General features: G+C 44.1%; 1 protein-coding gene across 1 annotated transcript; it reads left to right on the top strand.

The window, feature by feature from the left end:
* The first annotated feature begins 1,781 nt into the window (after window positions 1-1,781).
* Window positions 1,782-21,579, top strand: LOC134007017 (angiopoietin-2-like). Its single transcript, XM_062446139.1, has 9 exons — window positions 1,782-2,622; window positions 6,209-6,364; window positions 7,376-7,497; window positions 11,613-11,824; window positions 11,947-12,071; window positions 15,352-15,453; window positions 17,923-18,089; window positions 19,909-20,039; window positions 20,540-21,579. The coding sequence occupies exons 1-9, from the start codon at window positions 2,314-2,316 to the stop codon at window positions 20,698-20,700; spliced, it is 1,485 nt and encodes a 494-aa protein (XP_062302123.1). The 5' UTR covers window positions 1,782-2,313; the 3' UTR covers window positions 20,701-21,579.
* Window positions 21,580-21,751: the final 172 nt, after the last annotated feature.

Below are 21,751 nucleotides of genomic sequence, written 5' to 3'. Positions count from 1 at the left end.
TTGAAAAGTGATTCAACAGTGTTTCTGGGGAGTCTGGGGAGAAAAATCACGTTTCATCATAACTTATTCACTACCTCCTAGAACAACGTTATCATCCCAGAGCATCATGCACGCAAATCAATTGTCTGTCTCTGTAATAAAAAAAACTACGATTGGGTCCAGGTCTATTTCGTTGTGAACAGCGCAGTGGATATCTCCCGTTGACGAAATAACCGGCGCGTCTACGTGTGTAATCAGTATAACCGTGTCTGACGTCTGAATAATTCCGTGCACAAGTGCCACCCAACCTCGCGGTCGACTCGACGGTTATTATTGAACGAGTTTCTGTGCTGCCGATCAGCGTCATTAGCACGCAGAATGAGGTGAACACACAAGGGGTTCAGAGAGAAGCGCCGGTAAGACGTGATCTGAACGGTGCCACGGTAGGCCTATTCGGTTGTCTCATCACGCAACGGGAAGATTTGGGTAAACCAGGAGATATAGAAGGAGAGACTAAATAGACATGAAAAGAGAGGTGGGGGGAAAAGAAAAGCAGAGAGACTGAGAAAGAGAAATACCTATAGAAAGTGAGTAAGACAGGAAGAAGAAAAAGAAAGAAAGAAAGAAATGGAGAAGAGCGAGAGACAGATGCCTCTACTGTAGATGGATAGAAAGACAAAAAAGAGAGAACGGTAATGAAGGAGTAGCAGGACTGGAGGCCGTGAATCCATGGTGGTGTTGGCAACTTGATCCTAAGTAGACCCAGAGGATTAGGTCTACATGCACTCCTCTCCTCCAGCAATAACAACTCCTGATGTATAGTTCTGCTTCACTGGGAACAACAAGGCCAAGGTCTCTTTGAGATTTAAGAGTTAAACTTATTAGCAAATAAACATAAAAACAAATCTTAATCTGGATATGGTTAAACTTTTTTAAATTTGATTTTATTTATTAATTTAACATATTTTTACTTCCCCACATTGAAGTTCATAAAACAAATATGTACATCTGGTTTTAAATATTAAAGTCAAAGTTGAAGTAAAAGTCAGTATTATATTACAACAAAAAGGTTACAAACAAAGTGTAATATAAAATTTAAATTGTCCATCTATTGTGTGGATACGTTTTATTGTTCAGAAGGAGGATTTGTGGAGTTTGGGGAGTTGTCCTCCCTGCTGGGTTCATAATGGTTCAGTCCACACAAAAATGTCTCTGACCAGACCAGCACTCTCCTACAGGTGGGGACCAAACCAATCCACAGGAGGGGGTTGTGACAGCAGACAGAGAGAGAGAGAGAGGGTGAGAGATAGAGGGAAAGAAAGCAAGAAAAACAGAGAGAGAACGAGAAAGTGAGGGGGAGAAATAACGAGCAGAGAATGTTCCCAGTTGTTTCTATTGTGGTGGTTGCAGTGTGCATATCTGTGGCTTCCTCTTCTAACCCCTCTGTTACGAAGGAGGGAGGGAGAGTTGGGACGGTGGAGGGATGTAGAACAGAGGGAGGGAGGCAGGGAGGGAGGGAGAACAGAGGGAGGGAGGGGGGAGGGAGAACAGAGGGAGCGAGGAAGGGAAAGGGGCTGTTGAGTGATTATGTGCTGAAGTAAGGAGGGGGTGTGTAGAGAGTCATACACTCTCCAGTAACTTTAAGAGCCCTGCCATTTCAGCCAACATCCCCAAACCAGCCACTCTTCTCCTCCTCTTCCTGTTCTCCTCCTGTTCTCCTCCTCCTCCACTCCTCCTCTCAGCTCTCCATCCAGGCAGAACGGACACCACAGCTGGAGTAAAAAGAGAGGGAGACAGAAAGAAACAACCAGAAGAAAAGAGGAGACCAGAGGCTAGATAAAGTACTTCTCAGCCTGTTTCCTGCAGCGAAGCTCTGCTGGGGGCAAACAGGAAGACATCCCGTCTCCCTGCAGCCGTCCAGCCCCGGCAACCGTCTGTCTGTCTGTCTTCCTCGCTCCCTGTCTTTCTGCCTGTCTGTCTGTCTTTCTGCCTGTCTGTCTTCCTCGCTCCCTGCCTGCCTGCCTGTCTGTCTTTCTGTCTGTCTTTCCTGACAGCACACAGCGGGGATGATGGAGCACTGCTGAGTTTTGGGGAAGACCGCTGGATGCATCTGCCACAGAAGAGATACAGGACTACACTGGAGGATACACAGCAGCCAGACAGAAGCCTGGTGTGTTTTTAACAAATCGAGAAAGAGAACGAGAAAGAGAAAGAGAGAGATAGAGAGAGAGAACAACTGAGTCAACAGAGACTAAGACAGTAGGTGCACACTCACCGGACACACCTTCGCCACCCCTCAACCCTCACCTCTCCCCCTCCTCCCCCCTGCCCGACATGGGCCTCCCCCTCGCCCTGTCCCTCACCTACCTGGTCTACCTGTCGGCTGTGGTGATTGGTTCAGAGCGGCGCCCACATCGTGTGCAGCACGGCCCCTGCAGCTACACCTTCCTGCTGCCCGAGGTCGACCACTGTTCGCCCCTCAAGGACTTCCGGGTCACCAACTCCCTCCAGAAGGACTCTCCCCCAGCCCCAGGCCCAGGCCAACCTGAGGGGGGTGGTGGCCAGCCACGGCCCTCCTGGCACCAGAGAAAGCTGGAGGTCCTGGAGAGCGCCACAGAGAATAACACACTGTGGCTGCAGAAGGTAAGGTACCTCAGGGGCTGGCTGGGGGAAGGGGAGGTGTGTATTTGTGTTTGTGTGTTTAGTGTCTTTGTGTATATGTTGGTGCGTGTGTTTGGTTTATGTGTTTGGTGTGTTTGTGTGTGTGTTGGCTAACAATAACTGGTATAGTCTTCTCAAGGGTCTTCTCCTCTCCTCTCCTCTCTTCTCCTCTCTTCTCCTCTCTTCTCACTCTCCTTATTCTCTCTCTCTTTCTATCTCTCTCCATCCTATCCATTTTCAGTTTTTTTCTCCTTACCCCAACTCCTACCTTCACTCTCTCAATCTCTCCATCCTCTATCTCCCTCCCTCCTTTTCCTCTCTCTCTGATCCTCCTCTCCCTAGCTCTCTCCTCTCGCTATCTTTTCTCCTCCCTAGTCTCTCTCCCTCCTCTCTGTCTCACCCTCTCCTCCTCCAGCAGTCTGTATGATGTAGTGAAAGCCATCATCATACAGATGATGACTTGATAATGATGACACAGACTTCTTAGTAGAGTTGACAAGGCCTCATCAGTAACATTTCTTAGTGATCATTTATAATAAACTGGATACTCAGTGTTCTTTTGGCCTTCTGACAATGTGTGTGTGTGTGTGTGTATGTGTGTGATAGAAAGAGAGAGAGAGTCTCTATTTAAGACCGCTGGGTAGCCAGGAGTCCCTGTAGCATGAGAGGAAAGACAAGACGTTCAGCATATCAGCCAAATATGCATCAGACCATTAAACCAGTAGTCTTCCTCCGCCACACATACACACACACACACACACACACACAGACACACACACAGACAGACACGCAAACAAGCCTCAAAATACTGTTTCAGTTCATTTAAACAAAAACTGGTAATTGATAGCTTTCACAAGCACAAACTTGCCAATGAACCATCTATTTATATTTTTTAACACTTCTGAACAATTGTAGTTCACGGGTCATCTACCTAGTGTTATATCTGTTACTGTAATGAGGGTGTGTGTGTGTTCGATTGTGTGTATGTGTGTTTCTAAAATAGGGAATCGTAAGATAATCTTGGAAATAGTCTTGCTGTACAAATGCAGACACACACACCCAAGACTGCCCCCCCCCACACGCACACACCAACACACACACACCCCAGACACCCACACACCCACGCACACTCACACACAATCCAGCATGTTACTACAGTGAGTTCTTAAATCAGGGCTGCAATATTCAGTTTTAAGAGTTCCAGATTATTTTAGTAGTGTTCCAAGAACACAGCATTGTGGGATTGTTCCATCCTCCCCCACACCCCCCATGTGGTGTGCTTTGCTCCCCCCAGCAGCTGTGTGTGTGTGTGTGTGTGTGTGTGTGTGTGCAGTCTCTGATGTGCTAAATGTTGGTAGAGTTAATTGTATCCTGCATTAGAGTCTGGAGATTAAGGAGATTTAAGTGGCCTGCTTTGTTCACATAATAATTAAGTTAATTTCATTAAGACAATATTTCTTTTAAACTAGCTAAATGCACTAAAAGCTTTTAACTCTCTCTTTCTGTCTTTGCTTAACTCTCTCTCTCTCTATCTCTCTTACACACACACACACACACAAACGCGCGCGCACACACACACACACACACACACACACACACACACACACACACACACACACACACACACACACAGTTGCAAACTCCCATGTCTGTGTAACTCTTACAGATAGAGAACAATGATCCTATTGACTCAGCAAATGAAAACATCAAGTGGTGGATATCCTCTAAACTGATTTACACCTCTGCTATCCATTTATATTCCTGCTCAGACAGAATTCTTTGTGGGCCTAATGCTAGAGATTTACATACACACACACAAACACACACACAGAGACAGACACACACATAGGATCTACTAGCTGGCTGTGTTTCTGACAGCAGGGGAGGGAGTTTGTATTGACCTCAGGGACTGAACTACATCATGTACTGTGATGGAGACACGCTGGGCTGTGTTCTGATATCTGTGGAAGAGGAAGAGGGAGGGAGGAAGGAGAGCGAGATAAAAATAGAGAGGGAGAGAAAGATAGAGAAAGGGAGCGAAAGAGTGAGGGAGACAAAGAGATGGAGAATGAGAGAAAGATTGAGAGTGACAGAAAGATGAATAGAGGAAGAGAGGGATAGAAAGACAGATATATTCCTCCCTCTTGAGGTTTGAAGGCAGAGGGTAATCCACTACTAATCTCTTCTCCCAGCTCTGCTCATAATGTATTTCTTTCCTGTTCAGATGTCTCTATACATCACAGTAGCAAGGATATATTTAGGTTTACAGAGAGTGAGACACAAAAAAGTGAGAGACAGAGAGAAAAAGAACAAATTATAGAGCCATAAATGACTCCAAAGTCAACAATTTTATGCTGATTTATCTTTACTTTTTCTTGTCTTAATACGGATTGATTGAAAACAGAAGGCGCTATTGTGGCCGGTGTCTATTGTGCTTATAATTACACTTCTCAGAATAATACAGTTTTATTGTGAAAACCAATAATCATAGCCTTGTTTGATTGAATACACTCACCCCTCATTGCTGTGGCTAGCCACATATTAGCAGAATTATTCTGAAGAATATTCTCCTTTTAGACTAAATTTGTACATCTTCTCTTCAGAGACATAAATATGAATGTGTACCTTACAATACCCAGCCCTGATTTATTGCTAGGTTCCAAGCAGCTCCTGCTAGAGTGAATTCCATAACTCAGCAATGGAAACGTTTGAACAAAAACACCAGAGAGTGACGTGTGGATGAGTCTAGCATGTTCTGTTCTCACAAAGTAGCCACATCAATAAAGAAATATGTTTATGGCCCTGAGACGGATGGGCCTCTATTTTTACTACTCCTATAAAGTACAACAAGTTTCGGATTGATTGAGGTATGTATGTGTGTGTTTTCAGGATTAGGAGTGTGTGTATATGTGTGTTATTGTATTGTGTGTGTGTCCATTGTGTCATGTTCCAAGCCACTCCAGTATAAAGCAATCAAGCGCAATATGAAAGGTAATTAATGAACTCCAACTCCCACGTGCCCTTGCACCAGCAGGACACACGTGTGGAATGCTGTGCTTCCTTACTGTGTTATCAGGAGAGGGATGATGAATACAGTTAGATAGAGCAGGGATGAATTACAGTTCAGATGATATTTTGACAAGCCAACTGAACCTCCACAGGCAAAATGTGACTAACTCAGCAGGAGCTTAGTAGCTCCTCTGCAACAAGGACCAAGCAGGGATGACAAGGATGTGTATGTGGGGCTCCTGGGTGGGTTACGAATCCTGCTCATCTCAACGAGGTCATGTTCCATCCTGCAGTGTTGTTGCAGTGTACAGTGTGTTGTGGGTTCGAGTTCCACACCCCACTGCTGGTTCCACGCCTACATTACTGTGTACATTTCCTCATGGGTTCGAGTCCCACACCCATAAGTCAATAGGCTAGTGTAAATGGAATGTATAGGTTTAGATAAGTTATTGAATGCAAATGTTAAGATAATGGTAATGGAATGTAAAGGTTTGGATAGAAGTCTAAATTCATAAATATAAATGGAATGAAATGGGTTTCCTGTGTCCCTTGTGAGCAGCTAGAGAACTACATCCAGGAAAACGTGCGTTCCAGGATGGAGGAGATGAAGAGGAACGCCGCCCACACCCAGACGGCGGCCATGTTGGAAATGGGAACCAACCTCTTGAGCCAATCAGCTGAGCAGACCCGCAAACTGACGGATGTGGAGACCCAGGTCAGCCAATAACAAGCAGCCAAGTGGAAAACAGTTTGGTCTTGTAACAGTATTAATATATTGTTACTGACCTCTAAGTAGCTAATGGTTAGGTAACGTTAGCAACTGTAGCTTAAGTGTAAGAAACAACTCTAAAAAGCTTACAGCTTGCTAATTATACATCAACTGATTCTAGTGTGGAAAGAAGAGTTAAAATTAACAACAAAGTGTTAATTTTAGTGGCTAACAATTTCTAAAATTATAGCAACTTCAATACTCAAACTGCCTACGAGGAAGTTATCATATGTTAGCAAGACTTTAAAGTCACAAGTTCAATTGAATCTGATGGGTTATGTACTTTGGGAAAAGGCCAGACACAAGTTCAGGTCAACAGTTTGTGACCGTCTCTTTGTAACAGGTGATATTTGGGCTGAGTAAACTCTGATTGACGTTCTAGGTCAAGCTAGGTGACTGACAACTAGCCAGTTCAAACACAAGTCCCCACAGTACCACAACACAGATGTGGCTGTAGATATGCCATGGCTGTTATTACAGATTGTTTTAATCCCTCACAATTCTCATTCTATGTAGCTTTAGCATCCTTCTCTCTCACTCTCCTTTTGTTAGCTGTCCCTGTAGTGATGCATGATGAGGCAACCAGAGCAAATATTTGTCTTTTAGCTGTTTATTTCAAAACACAGGTGGATTGACATGTCAGCCTTCTCTTTTCACTGTCGATAAAATCCAGCTCCCTATCCACCTGTTCAACTTTTCATCTATCTATCCCTCCTGTTTTTTCTCATTCCCTCTCTTCGTCCTCTTTCATCCATCCATCCATCCATCCATCCATACATACATCCATCCATACATACATCCATCTTCTCAACCTCCACCCTTCCCTGTTTTTTTCTCTCTCTATCCATCTCTTACCCCCTCCATTTATACCTCCCTCCCATAATATATTCATCTCTCTATCCCTCTCTTCCTTCTTCCATACCTCCATACCTCTCTCCATCCATCCCCCTCTTGTAGGTGTTGAACCAAACCAGCAGGCTGCAGATCCAGCTGTTGGAGAACTCTCTGTTCACCAGCCGCCTGGAGAACCACATCCTGCTGCAGACCCAGGAGATCTCACGACTCAACCACAAAAACAGGTAAACGTTTGTGTGTGTGTGTGTCTACATGTGTGTGTGTGTGTCTGCATAGGTGTGTGACTGTGTGTGTCTGCGTATGTGTGTGTATCTGCACAGTGTGTAGAGAGTATGTGAACTGTGTGTTTGGATGTATGCATTTTTGTGTTGTACTCTTGCACACTCTTTATTGGTGTGCAAATTCCTGTGTGTGTATGTACTTTACGTGTATATTCTCACCTGTGTGTCCTCGCCTGTGTGTGTGTACATTGTTGCTTGTACTTGTGTGTGTGTATTCTCAGTTGTGTTTTTGTGTGTTCTTACTTGTGTGTGTGCGTTATATATTCGTGTGTGTCTACATTCTCAACTGTGTGTGTGTCTGTATTCTCACATGTGCATGTGTGTGTATACTTGCATGTATGGGCGTGTGTTTGTGTGTGTAGAGAGTGCATATACTATGTCTGTCTATCTGCTTGTTTATCATCCTAGCCTCCTGAACAAGTTCTGGATAATTGACTTATCTGGCCCGGCCAACATTTACCCATCTGGGTCTGTTTGACCCTTCGCCCCCACCGTACATGCTTACACCAGGTTCATGATGCGTCAGTAGATGAAACAAGTAAATCTTGGCACTGGGTGGTGACAGTACAAAGGAGAATACTTGCAAGAGAAAGAAGAAGAGAGGGGGAGGAGAGGGAAGAGGAAGGAAAAGAGAAAGAAGAGGAGGAATGAAGAAGAGGAATGAATCTCTGGTTGCTTTTCAGAGGGGCTACTGTTGTAGCCTCGGGGTCTGTGAGTGAGCTTTGATCCACCGCCCACTCAACAAGAAGAAAGAGTTCGTTTTTTCAACAAATGACATGCTAATCTGTGAGAACTGTTCTGGTAGTGTACTACTACTGGTAGTGTACTACCAGAACATGTGGAGCTATCCCTTCCCAAGGCTGAGAGAGAGAGACAGAAGACAGAGATAAAGAGAGAGAGAAGGAGAAAGAGGGTGAGAGAGAGAGAGAGAGAGAGAGAGAGAGAGAAGGAGAGAGAGAGAGAAGGAGTAAGAGGGAGAGAGAGAGAGAGAGAGAGAGAGAGAGAGAGAGAGAGAGAGAGAGAGAGAGAGAGAGAGAGAGAGAGAGAGAGAGAGAGAGAGAGAGAGAGAGAGAGAAAGAAAGATGTCATGTTAAAAGTCTGTAACGTTCTAATGAGCAAAATGCTTTCCCAGCTTCAAGCTTCTTTAGAAAAAGTCACAGACATGCTTCACTCAGAATCTGAAAAAAAAGTAAAAAACTCGATCCTCTTTAAACAATTGAAACCTTCCTGTATCATGACATCATCTCCCCCTCACCCTCGTCCAATCACAAGTCAGCACATGCCGTGCTTCACGGTGGATTGGCTCGCCAAGTGTTCTTACACAAAGACAATGTGAAATAAAAGTGCCATTGAGATCGATATTCACAGAGACAAGTGTCCTCGGAGGGTGTGAGCAGAAATGTGTGTGTGTGTGTAGCGGTGAGAGATGGAGGGAACGTGTTGGAGAGCGGGGCGAGGGAGTGGAATGCTGGGAAGTAGCTTGTCCAATCAGGGCGGCTGGATTGTTTCAATAAATAATGGCCGCAGTGTCGTTAGTCACAGCTATAAAGATCAGGACGGGGATTTATGATGTTCATTTGCAGCTAGCAATAACATGCACACACACACACACAGCCACACACACACACGTGCACGGACACACACACATACACATACACGTGCACAGAAACACGCACACACACACACACACACTGTATAAACCCAATCTCTCTTCGACTCCATTCACAATATAATTCTCTCTCTCACTCTCTCACACACACAAGATGGTGGCTTGTCATATCCCTGCCTCTGGGTGGTGATTGAGAGGCCTGCTCTGCAAGTCCATCTGCAGACACTACTGCTGTACAGGTGTTTCTGTGGTGTTGAATCAATGAGACTCTCTCCTCCCTCCATCACTCAGCCTTCTTCTCCATCCAGACTGGCTGCTCATTCTGTTGTGTGCCCTGTGCTGCAAAAAGGAAATGGATAAACAACAAGGTTTCCTTTAGCTTTCATCTCCTCTCCTCTTTTCACTCCATCACTTCTCTTGTTGGGTGTGCTCAAGCCTTCGGCGAGAGCACAACCTTTGTTCTCTCACGTATATATTTATTATTTATTTTTGCCCCCCTAAATCTTTGTCAATATTTGGCCTACATAGACAACCTAGGTGTCAAAAGTGTCGTCTTGGTAGCGATTGAGTTGCTTGTATTTTTATTTACGTTCCGTTGCATGGTTTAAGTGGAAATTAAGTTTTTGTGGCGAAAAGTGAAGCTAACGGTGGCTAATTTGCTAGCCACAGTCACTGACGTTACTAACGTCACTACGTCACTAACGTCACGAAAACACGCGTGACTACCTGTAGCAGAACATTCGTTTCGCATCTGTTAACTTGGGGGATAGCTAGGATAACTATAGCTTTACTGCAAGGCAGCTGCAGAAACGCCACAAGCAAAGAGGCCAGGGTGATAACTATTTACTCATTTTACTTTGTGATGTGAAACACAATTGTGAAATGTAATGTACAATATTAGCTGATATTATTAAGGAAGTAGGCCCACATCTACTTTCGGAAACGGTAGTCTACTATTTCACTGAAGCATTAGCATGACATTAGCCTCTGTGGCCCGGCCAACACATAGCTACTACAGTGGTCTATGATGCATCTGTTTTCAATCGTTAAAATAAACATTCCTCACAAATACATTTTCGTTGTAGGATTTATTATGACATTACATTACAACTAAACGATTTGTTGGTGAAATTATCATTACCTGTGGTTTCAAACCAGTGTTGCTCACTGCAACGCTGTAGCTTACGCGAGACACACTACAAAAACATCTACAGTACACAGCTGTTTAGGAAGTCAAACGGCGACAGAACATGTTCCGCTCTCCCCTTACTTAAATCAAAAGTCTTTCAATAGGTGAAACTATCTGACTACTAACCTGAACTTCATTGCCACAGCCTAAACGTTGTCAATCTGTTCATGAAAATAATTAATTTCAGCCTAAACCATACAACGGAACGTTAAATCCAATTCAACCAACGCAATCGCTACCAAGACGAACACAGCAGTAGTCTACTACTAGTAGTACTAGTACTTTACCGTAGTAGTACAATTTACCGGGGCAGCTTCTCCACACAAGGCTATATCGCATTTTGCGTTGTTACTGACAATGGTCGCTACCAGTGAGCTTTTTATGAATGAGCGATTTTCCACTAAATAAATGTCAAGCTTATTTACGTTTTGGGGGGCATATTTTCAGTTAGCAGATGGTACTGTTTGGAATCGCGATTCCATCTTCTACTGCCGGGTAACGTCGTAGAATAATCTTCAAAGGGGGTTCTTTATTAATGAATGAATGCAATGAGTAGGCTACATGCCTGAAAATATCACGAGAAGGGAAAAACTTAAAATGACGTTTAAGTCATAGAGATTAGGTCAATTTTTACACCGGTCTGCCAAATGTATTCGTTTTGATTCAACGATGAGGCTGCCTCTTGCAGGGGAAATGAGAAGACATCTATTTCATTCTACACTTCACTCGTAATTTCAGTTGTAAATGAGCAGCATTTTTGTCTGTTTTTTTTAAAATCTATTTAATCTTTATAAATAATAACTATGCATTTTCATATAAAATATACAGAAATCAGTTGTAAAAATGTCATTCAAAAACGGACCCCTGTGCAACCGACGCAAGCAAGCACACCCTACAATTTCCCCAGAAATTGTACCCTCTCTAGTTTCCTTTACTGTGTCCTCTCCTCTCTTCTGTTCTCCTAATTATCTTTCCCTCCTCATTCCCACTCCTCTCCAATCCTCCCTCTTCTCCTCAATCCCCACTCCTCTAATTCTCTCTCCTCCCCTCAATCCCCACTCCTCTCCAATTCTCTTTACTATCCACTCCTCTCTCCTCTCTCCACCACCTTCTCCTCTCCTTTACTGCTTCTTCCTCTTTTTGCCTCTTTTGACCTCACACCTCTCCAATTCCCTCTCCTCTTCACTCCTCAATCCCCACTCCTCTCCAATTCTCACCCCTCCCCCTGCCCTGCACCTCCACCCCCCATGTGTCCCCCAGTCTCCTGGGGCAGAGGGTCTCCTCCCTGGAGGCCAGGCACCAGAGGGAGCAGCAGGACCTGATGGAGCTGGTGGAGAGGCAGAGCTGGCTGGTGGGGCAGCTGCAGGCAGGGCTGGGGGCGTCCAGCCACAACAGCAGCCTGCTGCAGAGACAGCAGGCCTCCCTCACAGACACCGTGCAGCAGCTCCTGGCTCTGGTCACACACTGCAACGGTGAGACTCTGGGCTGGGGATGTGTGGAGGTCGAGGAATCAAGCAGTCATTTGTCATTTCTGAAGTTACTAAGGTTGATTCTTGCTGATGTCTTGATCAGAATGTGAATCTTGTTGTTCTAGAAATCTCCAGCCCTCCTATAGAGGAGGGGTCCAGTCTGAGGGACTGTGCTGAGCTCTTCAGGTCAGGGGTCACAGAGAGCGGCGTCTACAGCATACGGCTCCCCAACTCCACACGCACAGTCAAGGTCAGAGGTCAATCGTGGGCCCAAACTTTTAGTCTTTGACATAAATACACTGTATTTGTATATACTGTATATATCGATATATCTATCAATATATTGCTAGATAAATAGATGGAATAGATGGATGGATGACTCACACATCCAACAATGTCATGGTGGAGGTGATAGAGGTCATACCTTATTCAAATAAACTATTTGTGCTTCCTATTTAAATCTTCAGGAGACTGCTGAGTCACAGCAACTTTATTGAACTCCTGACAAAGGGAATCATGTTGTTAACATACTGTGCAACCAAATGTCGTTCCTTCTTTGATATCAGTTTGTCCACATTTGTCTTTCTTTTACCTGAAAACATTTCAGGTAAAAGTTGACTTTTTGATAACCTTTTATTACAACATGAGCTTCCAAAACAGTCTATTCTAGGCGTTTTGATAATGCACACATACAAAAACACACACACAATCTTTAGCTGGTGTATTGTTTGTGAGGCGGCCACGTGGAATGCTGGAAGGTCAGTGTATGTTTAGTGTAATGCAGCGCTAGCAGAGCTGTCTGGCATCGAGGTGAGGTGGAAATGCCATGTCGAGGTTCAGGAAGCTCTCATAATCAGCATCAGGAGCCTCAGGGCCCCACAGTGAGGGATTGTGCATCTGAATGCTAAGTCCCATTAGCTTAGGAGGCCCTTTTACTGACCTGGAGCAGCCTTGGCTCGCTCACACAGAACTTGCATCACCAGCTACCCACCAGTGGATGACCCTTCCCCCCCACCCCCACCCCACCAACCCTCACATTTCTGGCTGGAACCACTTCCTTATTAGAGTGAAACACAATGTCTTTCTCACAAAAGCCTTCTCTCTCTGTTTTCCCTGTATCGTTTGCCCCCCCACCTCTCTCTCTCTCTCTCTCTCTCTCTCTCTCTCTCTCTCTCTCTCTCTCTCTCTCTCTCTCTGTGTGTCTCCCTCCCTCCCCCCTTCCTCTTCTGTTTCCTGTGGTCACAGCAGCCAGTGTTTGGCAGTACTACTGTGTGTTTGCTGCCAGCTGTGGAGCCTAGCAGGTTTACATAGATGCAAGCTGGTACACACTCGGGCCCTTGGCGCGGCCAAACTGGGTGGTTATATTAAAGTGGGGCAGGTTAAATTGCCCTATTTTTCTATTCAGGGAGAGAAAAAGAGAGAGAGAAGAGAGAGAGTCTCTGTGTGTGTGTGTGTGTGTGTGTGTGTGTGTGTGTGTGTGTGTGTCATTATGTGTGGTTTGCAAAAGGAGCCAGAGACTAAATCACATATTTGTGTGGGCTGTAAATTTGGCCTGATGTTTCCACAGTTTGCCTATCCTGTGATCAAGTCATTGATTTAAACATTCTTTGGAGGAATCTTCTAGATTTCTAATAGAAGCTCTGGTCCATTGGACTCATGAGTTTCATAAGTTCTACTATAGGGGTTCTGTGATTTTTCCTTGTTTTCCAGTAGCAGAGCTTATTTTTGATAGAATAAAAATCTGACAGTCTGTTCCACCAGTGAGTATTATTGTCCAAACAATAAGACCATATTTGAAAAAGGAGTAATAACCCCTGGTGTCCCCAGTGAACCTACAGTAGCTGCAGACAGTTACCAGGGGGAAAACATTGAATGGCAACACAGGACTTTCTGTCAGCATTTAAATTGTGTTTCTTTTAAAATATGGAATACTCTGTATTAGTCTGTTCAAAATCAGTCTCATAACCTTCTTAGGGAATTGACTCTCAGAAACATCTATTTGAGTCCTTGGTTCCTGAACAGAGCGTGTTAGTTTGGTGGCCAGAGCACTGGGTGAAAATACAAATGGAGCCAAAGAATGATCACAGAATATTACTTATTTTTTCTCTTTAGCTTTCTGTGAAAAACAACAATAACCCTGGTTTGACCTTGTCTGAAGGATCTATTTTGTAGAAAAGAGCTAGAAAGCTTTCAGATTTTTGCCGTGTTGGAAATTCCCAGCGGAGGGCGTCCACTCAGCAGTACCTGTGTGTCAGAGTTTTGTCACCAAAGGAGGACTTGGGCCCTGCATGGACGTGGGGAGGTTCATTAGCAACCCTAAAAATAAAACGTTTTTATTTCTGGGAGAGGGTCAGTCTTTTTACGTTCTAGATTCTTGTCAACCAAGTATGTTCCTCTCAGTTTGAAAGACCCGCTCTAATATTTAAACCTTTACTTTTTTGTTGAAGTGAAAGCATTTACATTTATAAATACATGTAAATGGACTTTTTCCCAATCCTATTTTAATCCTTGTATTAACAACTTCTGCTCAACTCCAAGTAGTTTTTCCACTTTACACATGCAGTACTACAACTCTCAATATCTCAATCATTTCATTGTCCAGAAGATACTGTCACTCTGTATATTTGATGAATACAATAGTTTGCGATTACTTTGAAATGCGTAGGAAAAGCAATACCTCAAAACAAACACTTTCAAGCCATCAAGAACACACTCGGAACAGAGTTTTTCCACTAACAGGCAGGGCTGGACTGGGACAACAAATCGAAGCACAAGTCGAACGCACCTATTATGATTCAGGGGAAGGGGGTTCCTGGATTTGATTGGGTCAGGCCAGTGCCAATAAAGAAAATTAACCAATGGGCTGCTCTCAGTTCTCTATAGGCCGGCCCGACCAAAATGTTTTTACCAATGGGCCGCTGTCGGTTATTTTTGGGCCGGCCCGACCAAAAAAAACAACAAAAAAAACATATAAATTATATCGGAGATTCGGCCCAAAAATGCGTCGGCCCACCGGGCAAATGAACAGTGATTCATACACTGTTGCATGTGAGTCCTGAGAGAGACTGAGATGTAGCTCTATTTTCCCCACTGGGCAACATTTCTCTGTCTGCCTGAGAGATGAATAGCTGTGATTCATTAGTGTTCGTCATTCCAAACACATCTACATAGGATGAATGTGTAATCAGGTTGAACAGAAAACATACAGTGATCGATTGGGTGACTGAAGCCAGGATTTCTCTCTCTCTCCCACTCTTTCTATCTCTCCTTCCCCCTCTTTCTTTCTTTCGTTCTTTCTCTCTCTGTGTTCTCACCTCTGCAGGTGTTTACAGGTCTAACCAGAAGTGTGTTCTCACCTCTGCAGGTGTTTACAGGTCTAACCAGGAGTGTGTTCTCACCTCTGCAGGTGTTTACAGGTCTAACCAGGAGTGTGTTCTCACCTCTGCAGGTGTTTACAGGTCTAACCAGGAGTGTGTTCACCTCTACAGGTGTTTACAGGTCTTAACAGAAGTGTGTTCTCACCTCTGCAGGTGTTTTGTGACATGAAGACGAGAGGAGGAGGCTGGACGGTTCTACAGCATCGCAAAGACGGATCAGTGGACTTCCATCGTGGCTGGAAGGACTACAAAACTGTACGTTTACAAGGACTACAAAACACATTATGATATATGGTATATTTTAAAATATCTAATATTAAGTATTATAAAACTCTGTTTCTAATCACAAAACAACACTGCACAAGACATGTAAAACAGTACATTTGAAAATAATCTCAGGGGTGTCATTCAGAAGGATTCACAATAGTGTACATCAGAGATGAGTTGCCATGGAAATACAGAGACAACCATTACGACATGCATTTTCCACCCAACAACCAGGGGCATCAAGAATGTTTCCACAGGCTTCAAACACTTAAGATTGAATCACAAGAGCATCATTAGAGCACAGCTGAGTATCAGAGACTGAACACAGCAGAGTATCAGTATCAGTGTGTCTGTCTGTGTGTGTGTGTGTGTGTGTGTGTGTATGTGTGTGTGTGTATGTGTGTGTGTGGGCGTGGGATACTGACAGGCCCACGATCCCCAGTGACCTGTGGTTGTTTTGATTGGCCGCCCGTGTGTGTTCCTCCCTCCACACTCCCTGTTTATACACCTGCTCTGTCCTCCCTGTCTGTCCTGCCCCTCCCCTCCTCACACACACACACACTCACACACACATACAGTACATACACACACACGGTACATAGGCACACACACACACATACAGTACATACACACACACGGTACATACGCACACACACACACACACACACACACATACAGTACATACACACACACGGTACATACGCACACACACACACACACACACACACACACACACACACTCATGCATTCTCTGACACAAGGCACTTACTCATCAAATACTCCCATCACTCACATAGGAAGAGCAACTGATTTTCAAAGACAGATTAAGTGGCTGTTAGTTATACTTATGTTATTCAAATACGTTAAGTATATAGCAACCTCTTAGAGTATTTACCATGGACTATATCTAAGGAAATATGAAAAAATGTTGACTAAGTGATTTTCTCTACCAAAACAAAAACAACATACCTCCACATTTCATTTGGATTTAAGTGATTAATAACAAAAACAAGATGGTTTTACCACTGCTGTCCCTCCTGAAAGAGAGTGGTTAGTATTCCTCCGACGTAGCAGAAATAAGCAGGAATGTTTGTGTGTTGATATCCACTTCTCTGTGCCTGACTGAAATAACAGCCTGTGTGTACAGGAGACCACTCTGCCTTGTGATTGAACGACCAGACGCAATTTGTCTCTCGTCTTTTGTAGCAGATAAATGAACACAGCCTGCTAGAGAATGAAACACAGTGTGAACAGAGATCTCCAAACTGCTTTTCCCCATGTTATTTTTCATTTTTTTCGTAATTTTTCCTTATTCAAGAACAATATTTTCTGAAGTGAATGATATATATTTGGCCGTGGCAGTGCAGTGGGAGGGCAGGGGCTCTGGTGATGCTAGGTAACGGTTGGTTGATGCTGCGTGTCGACGTTCAGCTAACGTTTAGCCAAGGTTTTTCTCTGCTGTGTGTGTGTGCGTCTGTTGTAATGGACAATTCTGAAGACACTGTGCACTCAAATATTCAAAATGCCGGATTAATACAAATTCTTTATTCAATACCGTGAAATACTTATCAGAGTACTCTGAGACCGATCTGCTGAAGGACACGTAACGCAAATGTCTTTCAGCCGAGTGATAAAGACCCCCAAGATGAGCCTTTAAATTCAAACAAAACTTTATACCAACGTAACCATCATCAACACACAAACATAAGACAATAACACAAAACCACCTGTCCATGTGATGGGATCACAATTAGCGTATGCCCAAACAACGTCTCACAAGTTCTGATGCCCAACCTTCAGATTTGATATTTAAAGGACTACCCTGGAATTTGTCAAGCATCTGGTCTCCCTAGGCAACAGCCAATCAATCAATCTTCTCATCAACATATTCCCAAAAACTTGTTAACTCTTAAATCACCTAGACTTCATGTCTTCGGATTTCACCCACTGTTCAAACTACCCGATTGTATCAAGAATCTTGGATAGAAGGCCGTAAAAGATTCCCACCCATCCCCAAGGGTCAACTGTCCCACAGGGTGGTCAGCACCTTAGGTCAAACAAACATTCCTCTTAATCTTTCACCCCCTCTTGACTTAACTCCGTGTCTGCAAATTGTAAACTATTCCCAGAATATTCCTTAACAATCAACAAAGGAGCTTACAGTTCAACCACAATTAAAACACATCCATTTCAGATTTAACATTTTGTGTTACATCTTGGCATCTGTCATGTTTGTCTGAGCTCTCTATCTGTCTTTGTGTATGATCTGTCTTTTTCTTCATTCCATCTATGCTATCTATCTCTCTCTCTTTCTTTCCCTTTCTCTCTCTGTCTCTCTACCTCTCTCTCCCTGTCTCACACACACACAAACACAGATCCTGTGTGACACTAGATGTCTCCCGTATGTCTTTATGCAGGCTCAGTTTGTCCCTCCTCTCTCCCTGTCCCTGTCCCCAGGGTTTTGGGGACCCCTCTGGAGAGTACTGGCTGGGGAATGATGTCATCCACCATGTGACCAGCTCCCAGGAGTACAGTCTGCATGTCCTGCTGCAGGATGGAGAGGGGAACCAAGCCTACTCACACTACGACCACTTCTACATAAATGGAGAGGACAAGAACTACAGGTACCAGAATGTAACTGGGCTTTGCAATCTGTTACTGGAGAGTGGGGAAATGGTTGAGTCTATGGGCTTACGTGTTGGAGGGACTGTGGCAGGTAATGTCTTTACGTGATAAAGAGAGAGAGAATTCTCCTCAGCAAACATAATGCATTCACATCTCAATGTGGGAAAGTCGCACTGTCATTTTCAAAGTGGTTCAAGCTAACATAAATAAGTGTAATCTTCAAACTGTCAAAAGCACATCTTTACAAGTGTCTGATTGTACGAATTACGTGTAAAATAATCACATTAATTAAAAATCTTTATCAATAATGAACAATTTTTAGTTTAACAGTTGTCACTATGCCATAATTTTATGTACATGGAACCACAATATGGGCAACTGTGTAATCGTGAAGAGATTTAAGAGCCCTTCACTTTCCTAAAGGCATAATTCCACAGTAATATACTTCACAGTTGTACACAGTGGGCAGGAATCTCTCACAATTAGGGACCATTATCCAGGCTTAGTTTTTCTTTCATTGCCTGTCGGGAGAGGAAGAGACAGAAAGAAAGATAGACCGAGATAGACAGAGAGAGGAAGATAAATTGAGAGAGAGAGAGAGAAAGAGAGAGAGAGAGAGAGAGAGAGAGAGAGAGAGAGAGAGAGAGAGAGAGAGAGAGAGAGAGAAAGAAAGAGATAGCCAGAGAGAGGGAGGAGGGAGAACATGCTTTAAAATGTATAGGAATCAAGTCAAGAGGAAGTTAAGACAACCTTTCCTTCTGTCAGTCAGGCCGCCAGTCAGACTGATGATCTGACAGGATGGCTAGCTGCCACATTTCTGCTTCTGTCTCTCCAGTCATAACCACAGCTAGCGCTGCCCCAGCATATTCCTTTGGGAAAACCTGTCTGGCACCTGCACAGCACCTGCCTCTGCCAGAAAACTGCCAACTGAAATGAAACCTCAGTGCTAGTGTACCGTTAGCTTGCTGCTAACAATCCTCTAACCCTCCATTGCTAACAGGAGTCTAAACCGAGGCCTGGAGTTGAACCCAAAGTGTGTTCAAGATAAGAAAACCTAACTAACACATGAAGTTACATTCAACAGTTACTGGAAGGTTGCAAACTTTTTAACAGATGACTAAGTTTGGAATAGTTGGAGGACTTACTCTAGGCCGCCTAGCTCCTCTGTTAGCTTAGCACAAACGTCTCTGTGGAGTAAAACGCATTAAAGACCTCTGTTGTTTTGAAACCCCATTGTTCGCTGTGTGTGGCAAACCCAGTTAAATCTGCTGCCAACCACCACAGAGATATTGTTCCATCTCACCTCCTTCAGTATGTGCTAGTTTTATTAGCTCCCTGGCTAACATCCCCACAGTACTGGGTTCATGCTGGGTCTCCTTGGATAGAGGTCTGTGGTGCCAGTGAAGTCTCCTGATAGCTCACCTCCTACCCAAGCCTGGTTAAACACTGTTGGAATTACAACCTTTGAATAAATCACATAAGCTATGTGTCACGGATAGCCAGTTCATGATAGAGAATTTACTGCTGAACAAGTGGGATGACTAGCCCAACAAATGTACTTTTAGACCCTGCTAACTAGAAATGTAGTGGAATAAGGGGGTTCTATTTATACTGAGGTGTCAGGTTAAGCAACACTGTGTACGAGTGTGTTCACAGTATATATTTGTGCCGTGTATGTATGTGTATGGACCAGCTAGCTTACATGTAATGTTACCCACTCTCTCCCTCATCCCTGTCTCTCCTCCCCTCCCTCCTCCCCTCCCTCCTCCCCCCCCTCCTCCCCTCCCTCCCTCCCATTCCTCCTCTCTGCTCTACCAGCCTCCATACTCAGGGCTTCAGTGGCACAGCAGGCAAGACCAGCAGTCTGACCCACCCTGGTACCCCGTTCAGCACCAAGGACAGGGACAACGACCACTGCAGCTGTAAGTGTGCCCAGATGGCATCTGGAGGTAAGGACCGTTGGTTGATTTGAAACCCACTATTCCTCTGTCTCTTTATCCCTCAGTCTCATCATCCCCGTAGATTCAGTCATACCTCTATCTCACTTTCACTCTTAACTCCCTCTCTATCCATCCCTCAATGGATCTATTCATCTATCCATCCATCATTCCATCTCTATCCCCACCATTCCTCTGTGTCTCTAACTCTCTATTCCTCTATCCCTTGATTCTTCTATCCTTCTCTCCACCTATCTCTCTATCTATACCTCGATCTCTCTACTTCTGTATCTTTCTCTCCATCCTTCTATCCTATATCTTTTCATTCTCAATTCATGCTTCTTTTTACTATCCACCATTCTTTTTCTCTCTCATTATCTTCTAACCTTCCATTCAACACATCATGTTATATATGATTAGAGTGATCAAGGCTATATATTATGCTGGAGTTATCTAATGTCCGTCTGATCGTCTTTGAGCAGCGTTTTGACCCCTGACCCCTGACTCGTCAGGTTGGTGGTTCGAAGCCTGCGGGCCGTCCAACCTCAACGGGATCTTCTACCCCGGAGTCTCCAACGTGGTTCGCTACAACGGCATCAAGTGGTACTACTGGAAGGGCCCGGGTCTGATGGCTACCATGACGACCATGATGGTCCGCCCTGCAGACTTCTGATGGCGCCTGCTGATGATGTCATAACATGCCTGATATTGAACATTTTCTGGAAGGGAGAGGGGATGAGAAGCCAGGTGTAAGAGTGAATGAGGACTGGAGATGCACAGGAGACTGGAAGAACACACCGTTGTTTCTGGTTATTAGTGAAAGTACAGAGTCTCCCTTATGTATTCTTCTTTGGTTCCTCAACATAACTGTCCTGTTGTTTGAATGTTTCAAACAAGTCTCTGAATGCTGCCTGCTACACCGCAGAGAGATTCTCATAAACCTTTTTATTTCTATGAGATTAACCTCCTCATGATAAATTAAAGCTGGTGTGTTTTTACAAGTTTATTTACTTTCCAAAGCGGAAATCTGTTAATAAAAACTTAATTAAATAATGTTTGGGTTTGGAGTGGTCAACTGTTGTGTGCACTGTTACAGTTTCTCTGCCGTCATGGTTACATAGAACACGTGTAACACGTGTAGCAATCCCAGCAGCACCATTAGAGGACCTCATGATGGTCTCAGCAAGACCTTCTCCTACCTGCCAACACTCTTACATATCATACAACCACCATCCCTGAGGGGAACTTCACAACATCTACAGTACATTTGTAACAATAGAAACCTCAACCTAGAATACTGTCTTAGGCCTTCTTAATCGTCCCCTACAGAGCTGAAAGGAGTTCCAAATGGAACTTCGGTTTTCCAGTTATGTTCCAAAAGATTCCATATTGCCCCAATTTAGCGTTGGCTACATAATGCCTAATCTCAACCAGAATCCTTGACCTGGTGATTGGCTGCTCAATCAAGCCCAAAACATATTCACCTCTGATTGGTTTACATAAGAATAATTCATTTGATTGCTATGCATTGTAAAAACATAACCTTTCCACATACAGTAAAGAGTAAAGACACTGATATACTGCACATCACACCAAGCTGTACATTGGCCAAGCTGGCCCTCCCTGTTCCTCTGGGTTGATGTAGCACTCCTTCAGGGCAGGGAGATAAACACAACAATAAAACTACTCTGAAATATACAGTTGCTGTTACTGAATCTCCCCAT

The sequence above is a fragment of the Osmerus eperlanus genome, chromosome 20, assembly GCF_963692335.1.
Source record: "Osmerus eperlanus chromosome 20, fOsmEpe2.1, whole genome shotgun sequence".
NCBI classification, from domain to species: domain Eukaryota; kingdom Metazoa; phylum Chordata; class Actinopteri; order Osmeriformes; family Osmeridae; genus Osmerus; species Osmerus eperlanus.
This window is presented reverse-complemented; position numbering and strand designations above follow the sequence as displayed.